This window comes from Teleopsis dalmanni, chromosome 1 (genome assembly GCF_002237135.1).
Source record: "Teleopsis dalmanni isolate 2A chromosome 1, ASM223713v2, whole genome shotgun sequence".
Taxonomy (NCBI): domain Eukaryota; kingdom Metazoa; phylum Arthropoda; class Insecta; order Diptera; family Diopsidae; genus Teleopsis; species Teleopsis dalmanni.
The window spans coordinates 146,229,514-146,239,409 of NC_051846.1; the positions used below are offsets into that span (position 1 = coordinate 146,229,514).

Below are 9,896 nucleotides of genomic sequence, written 5' to 3' on the forward strand. Positions count from 1 at the left end.
TTAGTGTTTGGTTTATATACACGTTTGAATTGACTTGTATAAATAATAGTATTATCATGTTTAATAATATAAAGTCAACATATATAAATTGATTGATTATATGTTGGTATTACTTATACATACAACTTACTTTGTATAAACTTTGTAGTAAGGAACGTTGCTTCCAATATATGCTTTGGTAGAGGCACAGTGTCCAATGTTAAAATATGTTTTATTTTGAAGGACTTCAAAGTTTCCATATTTGTTGCTGCAGATAAGTTACCTATACAAATATATAATACAAAGTTAGTGGAAAAAAAGCAATTTACAACATGAACAGTTATAGAACATTGAACATTCATATAAATTATTTCATACATTTTGAAACTATTTTTTAAATGTACATAAATATATATTAATACTTATAATATATAAAATGATTATGAGTCTCTTCGTAAACACTTACCCAAAAATAAACCGTTTGTTATTTCATCCAAACTAACGGGACCACCATCAAAATCCTCACGTAACAACGTTCCTTGCACTTTATAACTTTTTAAATTGAAAGAAGCATTTGATTTTCTTGTTGTAGAATTTGCTACAGAACAAGATTGTTGTTTTTCATTTGTTTCCATTGTAAATTCTATTTGTTTACGCGTTATACGCTCAACAGCAAAAACAAAAACAATTACGCGCAAATCGTTCCTACACCCAAACTATTCGAACAACCGCACATGAATGAGCGCTGCTGTTTGTATTGAAGTTAGCTGCGAAGTGACAGCTGATATGAAAGAAATATACAAACGACAGTGTGTTGAGAATATTTAAAAATTAATATTCTTAATAAAATTTTAAACATTCATTCTGACCATATATAATATACTACTAATCTGTTATAATGCAAAAATGTAAATTGAAAATGTATTCACATAATTTTTTTTTATTTGTAATACGTTTTAACAGTTAATATTTAGATTATCACAGAGAAGAGCAAAAACATATGATATTAGTAATAATATTATAATTAAACATAGAAACTATTCACAGAGTTTTATAATATAATAGGTCTGTTCCACTAGCTACTCGTAGTAAAACTCTAGTTAATCACAAGTAAAGTACAAACTGAGAGCGTAACACAAATAAAGTGCCAAATTACACTCTTTACACAGATTTTCATGGAACAGCTTTCTGTAAAATCTGGTGAGAACACTAGTGCTGCGGAAAAAACCAATACAAAAATTTAAATTCAAACCAAAACAGCTGATTCATACATCAACACAAATATTACTTGAAATAAAATGTACAAGTATAATCTGTGTAGCATATTCAAATTTCGACAGAGATATTTGCTGGTATCGGGTTTTTTTTTTTTTTTTGAAAACAAATTGATTATCTATTAATATTTATTACATTATGTTATTTATTACATTATACATATATTCTACAAAAGTAATTCATAGCAATCACACGGTGTTCTGCAATTGGTCCTTCAAATACAATTCATATGAACAAAAATAAAATATTAAATGTTATCTATATATTATTTAAATATATACCCTTAATTTAGCTTATAATTACCAATTTGTGTATGCACTAATAACAAATAATTACTTAAAACATAATTAACTTTCGGTGAGCTTCCCAAAAACAACAGCGTAATTTATCACACCAATGGATAGACGATCGATAGAATTTATATTATTATAATCTGGTTATTCAATGCTTAAGTATAGTTTTTGAATTTATATTGTAAATTTCCTAATAACACAAATTTAATAGACTCGGATTACAGCCCGAAAACAAGTAGCAATTAATAGAATATTCTAATAAAATAACCATGTCATATATATGACGTTGTGAATTTGGAAATTTAGAACATTTTTAAGATACTATCCATTTAAGTCTACTATCCATTTTCATTTTTATTTTAAATTGAGTTACCAAAATAAAGCATCGTATTCTCTTCATATAACATTCATTCTAACATATATCAACCACAACATACAACAAAATAAAGAACCGTATGCTCTTCATATAACATTCACTCTACTATTGTTTAGCGCAATATTTCTTCTGCTTACAGTTACGACACACTTAAAAATTTGACAGTACTGTGTGTTGCATAAAAGCAATTGGGCATGTACCTTTGTTAGTACTGCAACCACTATCGCATCGTATAGCGTTAATTGTGTTTTCAGCATAAGTTTATTTTGTATAGTATTTTATTTAAATACCACATAAAACTGTTTAAACTTTTGTCTTTTCAAACTCTTATCCTATTTGTGTTCATGCATTAATATTGAATACATGAAAACATAAACTCAAATCTATGTCGTAAAATAATCCACAATTACCACGGCAAAAATGGTTCTGGGCAGTAGCGGGTAAATTATATTAACGAAGCGAGTAAATTGTCAATAAATATTTTACAGTCGGACATAGTTATATCGATTCGTAAAACTCGATTATATTATATATAATATGTTATCATACAGTTTAGTGTGTAGGGTATGGAAATCTACATAGTGCCCAAACTACACATTTTTATAAAAAATGTCTTTCTCCCTGTTTCCATCTAATTAACGTTCCTCCAGTTATATACCATAAAAACTTAATTTTCCATATGATGACCTTGATTCTAATGCAAAAGAAAACAAAGATAAAATAACAACAAACAATTCTTCCAATTGGAAAACAAAGAGCAAACAAAAATAGCTGCAGGCATTTGTATTTGCATTTAGAACGAGCATCATTAGTGGAGAACTTGTTGAACACGTCGGAATTAAAGCTGCGAATTCAGATTTTATTTAATTTTACACAACGAAAATATGGCACAACAAACGATACCATTAACTACCAAGAAGTATTTAATTGCTTTTGATTTCGATTGCACAATAGTTGCACAGAATACGGACACTGTAGTTCGAGATCTGCTACCCCAGAATCTCTTAACTTCCGATGTGAACAAGTTAATAGAAACAGTTGGATGGACACAATATATGCAGAAAATATTTCATATGCTGCACGAGGAAAAAGTTACGAAATATAAAATTTGTGACGCAGTGCGTGCTATACCGGAAGTGCCAGGATTTGTGCGACTAATAAAACGTTTGAAGCAGCAAAACAATTTTGATTTAATCATCATAAGTGACTCTAATAGTATTTTTATTGACGAATGGCTCAAGGCACATAATTTATCGGAGCACTTTCTACAAGTATTCACTAACCCGGCAGTTTTTAATGAACACGGCTTACTAGGCATCAAGCCGTATCATCACCAAACAACCTGTCATGTGAGTGCACCAAATTTATGTAAAAAGCAAGTGCTAGAACGCTTCCTCACAAAGCAAGATCTTCACTCTAACATACGTTATGACAACTTAATTTACGTAGGCGATGGAAGTAATGATTTCTGTCCAATCACTAAACTTGGCAGTACTGACATCGCTTGCGCTCGAGAGGGCTTTGCTTTGGAAAAGAAATTTCGAAAACACAAAGACCAGCTGAGACATCCTCCGCTCTTGGTTATTTGGGAAAATGGTTTTGACTTACTTGAACAATTGGAAAAAATGTTGTTCCATAAAGACGAAGCACAGTAAAAACTGCAAACAACTATACAGTTTAATAAGAAGTAGATAAGATTATTTTGTGACCATATATTTTATATATACATATATAGAAGATTTTTATTGTTACCTTGAGCAAATGTTAAGATGAGATGAGTAAACATTATTATAGCAATAAGTATTATGTATACAAATCTCTGGTTATATAAAATATTAGGCAGACTGTAATTACGAGTATATTCCCCAACACTGAATGCGTCTGCTATTTATTTAAGAATATATTTCATGCACATAAAAAAATTATATTAAGAATTTATGTTTAAATGTTTTGATCTTGAGTAATTATTAAAATATATATGTAAGTATTATAATGTATTCGAAAAAATAAATTATATGTATGATTTTAACTAATTTTCATTTTGTTTTAATTTACATTCTGGATATACATACATATATATATGCAAAAAAATAAGTATATGTAAAAAATATATACATATATGTATGAAATTATATATAATAAAATAAAACATTATGTTAGACTTGGTGAAAAATTAGTTTCAATGCTGGACTTTACAAAATTGTTGATAAATAAGTAATATTTTGCGTGCTAATACATTACGTGTGAAACACATGGAATTTCATCAAAATTGAATTTAAGCGACCAAGTTCCGGCTGTTCCTTCCAGCAGGAACTCAAAAAGCAGATCATAGGATGCTGCTACAAATCAGTAATAAATTGTTACAATTGTAGTACTAGGGTGTTCACGATCTTATTTAATATGGTAAATTGTATTAATTGGCATGATATGTCAATATTTAGCATATATAAATTGGATTGCCAAGTCAGCTGTTGCCAGTTTATTTACATGTAATTTTTTTTGAAATGGTTTTTAACGTTTTAGTAAACTCCGGTCAAATTAAAAAAATACGCATTCACGAGATATCTTTTTAACAATCCAACAACTTAGCATTTGACTATGAGTTTAACATGCTAAAGAAATGGTAGAGATCTATTATTATATTAACTTTTATCCTTTAAATTTAACCAAATATTCTGTGAAGAATTTCAATCTTAAAATTTTAAAATGTTTAATTTTTATTAATAGATTTAAATTTTAATAAGCTTTTAGTGAAAGTCTAGCCTGTTTTAATTTTATTGTTTTAATAATGATGTTTATTTCTACCTTTGTAATATGTATTATAGCGTAAATGAAGATAAATATAAATTCAGAAACTTGTAAAAAGATTCAATGTTATTGTAGAACTACTAAGATAAAATAGATGCTTGTATTTTTATTAAGCGTAAATATCAACACATAGATGTTATTATTGCTTACTGACAGTCAAAATAATTTGCCAAAAAACTGGTAAAATGGGCAGAAATATACTATCTTAGATTTCTGAAGTTATTATTATTCAAATGGAATTATTTTAACCATAATAGTTATCATTTCCATTTGTTATAATAATTTCTATGCACTAATTAAGTGTGAGGTTTATAATCTTCTGTTTCTGTTTATAATCTTCTGCTATCAAATGCGATTATGACTGGATATCACACTTTCAAACTAATCTTTTTAATATTTATTTAAGATTAATAGAAATTTGTAATGTTTAAATAAAATTTCACATTTTTTTACGATATTTTTATATTTTAAATTAAATTATTGTACAAAAATAATTTTGCTTATGATCAAACATGCATATTACATAAACTTTAGTAATATATGGATTGAAAAAATAAATTAGTTTTTTTTTAAACTGTTTACAACATATAATGTAAATTTATAAAATTTTGTTATGCAAACCTATGAATAAATTATCGTATTAAATTCACATCATTTATTATAAATACGAATATTATGTGGAAAGCCGTTTGATTGCATGTGCCATACTAATAAGACTTAGTTTTTAAAACTATAAAACAAATCATTTTGTTTATATTTTTTAGTTACTTACATGTTTAAGGCATTATATTATAATTAATAATTTCAGATATTTTACCCAATATAAACAACTATACAAAAAAAAAAATTTAACATAATGCTCATAACTTTACATAAACTACAATATTTTTGTAGATCAGTTTTTGAAAAATACCTTACATATGTATATAATAAAACTATTGCATTTATAAAGCATTTAATAACTAATTTGAACTAATTGTTAAGATATTGTAACAGCACAGTTGCTGTGGCGGGAGTATATAATTCGAAACATTACTATACATAAAATCTTTTAAATATAAATACAGATTTATTAATATTTGGTAAATTTTAAAAGTAAACCTAAATTTATAGTCTCATAACTAAATATAAATAAGAAATAAACCGTTTTATGCCCGCTTTATACAAGTACTGTAATAGTAAAAATAAACCAAATTCAAATTTTAAGACAGTTTTTAATTTAATGTTTACCTATATATATATTTCATATGTTTTGAGCAATATATTTGATACTGCTATATATTACAATAAGTATAAAATATTCTTAAATCACTAATTTAAGTAAATGAAACTTACTATATCTAAATTTTATTAAATTTAAATGTTATATATAAATAATACAAAAAAATATGTAATATGTTAAATTAATTATAGCTTAAAGCTAAAATAAAACTAAATTTTATTATATTTAATATATAAAATTTTAATTTTAGTCTCTTTCGGGTGTTTCATCTTTTTAGTACTTTTATTTATTTTATGTAATCTGAATTAAACACTGTTATGTACATTAACTATTTAATATTATGATTATATTACAAAGAAGGCATTTAACATGATAAAATTTTTTATCAATTTTATTTAGTTTTAACGAGTTCGATAATTTACCTTTCTCTATTATAAAATTCTAATATTTTATTACATACTTACATTTAAGTTAATAAATTAATATTGAATAGTATTAAACTATATTGAATTCCTATATACTAATATAATATTTTACATGTACAATTTGTTCTTTCAATTTAATTTTATGCTTTATTTGATCTGCTGTTTTAAATTAAGCTAATTAGCTTCATAAAAATAGTAAAAGTAATTTCTTAAATAATTAATTATTTAACTTAAATAAAAAACTAAATTATTATAAAAAAATAATACAAAAAGATTTTCATTTTATTAAACTTAACTTGTAAGTATATGTGTAGCCTATTATATATTTAAAAAAATGCGAAATTTTTGCTTCATAATTGAATACTTTTTGATTGAATCACAAATTTAGTTAGTATTAAATAACGCATTTATTTTTTAAAAGAAATAAAAGTACAAATATAAAATCACACAATGGTGTGATTAAAAAAAAAATAAAACAAAATAAATTATAATATACGTTTCAGTTTTTACACACATATAGACTAATATTTAGCACTAAGTTTTAACCATTTGCATATGTAGATTGCGTATTCAGTTACTACTATAAATCTGTAATACTCCGTTTTGGACAATACCGTATTACCCCCACTCAGGCAACTACCGGTGGTATTACCGTTCCTCCACTTGAATTGTTATTCGAATTTGTTTTTATTACTGGTGTAACCGGTGTTGTTGCTGCTGTATTAATAACAGATGATGGAGCTGGAGTAGGAGGTGGCGACATTTGAGTGTTGTTGCACTGTTGAATTTTAATTTGCTGTTTTTGTTGCACCGTTGATGTTTGAACAGCATTTGTAGCACTTGCATTTATATTACTATTCACACCACTAGCATTAATAGTGTTGCTACTATTATTAAAATTATTATTTATATTCGGTAATGCAGGTACTGTTCGCTTCACTGTTTTTGCACGTCCACATGGCACACAAAGCATCGAACAGTGTTCTCTTAATTTGGTTATATGGTCTATACGATACTCATTAATCCATTTCACTTTTTTGTGTTTGACTTGTTTGACTTTTTCTCCGTTTGGAGATGTTAAAGTTTGTTGCTGAACTTGCGGCAATCCTTCAGGTTTAGTAGCACCACATCGCATACATATACTGCAACGTTCACAGCTCCAACGACCTTAATATATTAAAATACATTCATTTATCAATTAAATATCATTAACACATTTTTTTTACTTACAATCGGGAACTGATTTTATATTTATACAGTATATATGATATCCTCTATCGCATTGCTCACAATACAGCATTTTATTTTCATCCTGCTTGCGCTTGCATTTAACACAACACTTGCATTCGTTGCATTGCCAGTTATAATTACGCACTCTTAACATCATTCGATGGGGCATTTCAACACAGCTCGGATGAACTTAAATTAACAATTAACATTTTTTTTAATATAAATATGATTAATAGAAATTGAAATTAATTAACAATAAATGAATCTAACCATGTCATGAGTGAGAAATGATGGAATGATTTTGAGTTTTTAAAAGAAATGCAAAAACTAATATCCCTCAAATAATTTATTAACAATGTATTAACCACAATTTTTATATCAGTTCAATTCACATCTTAATTCAGTTGCTAATAGTCTATTATTTGTATCATTTTATTAAAATAATTAATAAATCAGTTTTTTTATACAAATTGTGTTTAACCATCAGTACATACTTTAACAAATACTAGAACTTATTGTTTTGGACCTAATAGTTTATATAATTTATAAATCCAAATCCCAACAGATTAGTTTTAATTAGACATATATATGGCAATCTCAATAGTTGTGGATTATAATCCGCAAAGATCTACATAGCAGGGAAACACAAACAGAATTACAATACGAATACATGTGTTAGGATGGATCTAAGTGTAGGTTGACATTGAAGAGGGGTAGGACAAATATGAAAGTCTGCGTGGGAACAATTGAAACTAGTCTAACTGGAGGTAAAGAAACCTACAAATTCCATGGGACGGCATCACAGATCAATAGGACTCAATGTAGTACCGTATTTAAAGTAAAGAACGTTATAAACATTGCAACGTTATAAATATTAGAGCGATAATCTTTTTAACTATGTAAAATATTTAATAAAATGAGAGGAATAAATAAACCTTATGTTAGCTTTTAAGAATGATTCTCAAATTTGGAATTTGGAATGATTCTCAAATTTGGAATTTGGAATGATCCTCAAAAATTTGACATTTGGAATGTTTCGGTTTATTTAATTAACCTAAATTTTGGATAGATCTGTTCAGATGTAGATATAAATATAAAATGCCAACACACGCTCTTGTTACAGCATGAATCCACACGACTTTATGCTATAGTGACAACTCAAGTAAAGTTTGTTAAGTGTTGGCATTATATATAAAATAATTCAAATTTTTTTGAAATCAATTTATTTATCTATCTTTGAATAGAAAAAGGGATGACAGTGACAAAATTTAAATCTAATCATGGTAAATCAAGCAGTAGAAATTATTATATGAGAAATATAAAACATAAATTAAAGATTTTCTAAATTTTAGAATATATTATTTTTGTTATTCGTACACAGCTTATAAATTATTCTAAACAGTTAGTGTAATATACATACCTTTCCGGCGGCAAGTGTAACACTTTATAAATCGTTCTGGTAAATCTTTAAGGTTTCGATGCTGAGTACGTTGACAAACATTGCATGAAGAGAGATTTGTTTCACTTTCAGAAGATGAGGATGACGACGAACACTCGGAATCAGAATCCTAGAGATAATAAAACAATAAGGTTAATATAAACGCAAGAAATATTTATACTAATTCTTACCGATTCGCTGGAGCTCTCCTCACTTGAAGAGGATTCGGAAGTGCTTACATATTCTATTGGCATATCTTTTTTCACGTTATCTTCAATACTACTTCGTAAAGAACTATCATGTGTTTCTGCTCTTTGATTTTGTTCAAATTGTTGATTATTGTTTTCACTTTTAGTAGATTTGTGCTTATTTTCTATTTCCGTATCTATTTCCGAAGCATTCAAATCTTTCATATAATTTTGTAATGAATGTGGATTATCCAGCACTGTATTTATAGGATAGCAACTGTAAAATTTATAAAAATACATTTATATGAGTTTTTATGTATTTGTATATTCATAATATGAATATAATTACCGTAATTCAGTAGATGTGTATTTCCGATACTTTTCACAAAATTGACCCGGAACTAATGATAAGGGATAAGACATTTCTTTAACCATTAAATTATTAAAATTTCTTGGTTTTAATAATGTTGGTGGTTCCTTTATTGACTCTTTTACTATTGCATTTGTAATTGCATCTGCAATTGGACGGTTGACAAGTGTTGTAGACGGCGCTTCTATTGGTAATGGCACATTAATTGTTAAGGTTTGTAAATCCAAACATTTTGGGCGATCCTCTTTACGGCTATTTTTAGAGATAATAAAATGAATATTAATAAAACAAA

General features: G+C 27.0%; 3 protein-coding genes across 3 annotated transcripts in view; 1 reads left to right on the top strand and 2 right to left on the bottom strand.

Annotated features, from left to right (window-relative positions):
* LOC119666396 (dual specificity protein phosphatase MPK-4-like) overlaps positions 1 to 780 on the bottom strand; it is a 2,451-nt gene extending 1,671 nt beyond the window's left edge. The window contains exons 1-2 of the mRNA XM_038075674.1: positions 446 to 780; positions 131 to 262 (exon numbers count right to left, since the gene is read on the bottom strand). Of these exons, the coding sequence (XP_037931602.1) occupies positions 131 to 262; positions 446 to 614 (301 nt within the window). The 5' untranslated portion in view covers positions 615 to 780. The remainder of the gene's footprint in view (positions 1 to 130; positions 263 to 445) is intronic.
* A 1,838-nt stretch (positions 781 to 2,618) lies between these two features.
* On the top strand, positions 2,619 to 3,874 carry LOC119669241 (pyridoxal phosphate phosphatase PHOSPHO2-like). Its single transcript, XM_038079065.1, has one exon. It carries the CDS (start codon positions 2,808 to 2,810, stop codon positions 3,576 to 3,578), a length of 771 nt encoding a protein of 256 aa, XP_037934993.1. The 5' UTR covers positions 2,619 to 2,807; the 3' UTR covers positions 3,579 to 3,874.
* Positions 3,875 to 6,593: 2,719 nt separating this feature from the next.
* LOC119669242 (supporter of activation of yellow protein-like) lies at positions 6,594 to 9,862 on the bottom strand. The gene is made up of 5 exons (XM_038079066.1): positions 9,584 to 9,862; positions 9,238 to 9,511; positions 9,029 to 9,176; positions 7,609 to 7,797; positions 6,594 to 7,545 (listed from the first exon to the last, which is right to left on the bottom strand). The coding sequence occupies exons 1-5, from the start codon at positions 9,667 to 9,669 to the stop codon at positions 7,007 to 7,009; spliced, it is 1,236 nt and encodes a 411-aa protein (XP_037934994.1). The 5' UTR covers positions 9,670 to 9,862; the 3' UTR covers positions 6,594 to 7,006.
* Positions 9,863 to 9,896: the final 34 nt, after the last annotated feature.

Bases quoted from the DNA above. Each gene is read 5' to 3' on its own strand.
- LOC119669241 (XM_038079065.1), top strand. From the start codon at position 2,808: ATGGCACAACAAACGATACCATTAACTACCAAGAAGTATTTAATTGCT.
- LOC119669242 (XM_038079066.1), bottom strand. From the start codon at position 9,669: ATGGTTAAAGAAATGTCTTATCCCTTATCATTAGTTCCGGGTCAATTT. The intron at 9,177-9,237 runs GTAAGAATTAGT...TATTATCTCTAG, and splicing joins AGGAGAGCTCCAGCGAATCG to GATTCTGATTCCGAGTGTTC. The intron at 7,798-9,028 runs GTATGTATATTA...TGTTAATTTAAG, and splicing joins TTACACTTGCCGCCGGAAAG to TTCATCCGAGCTGTGTTGAA.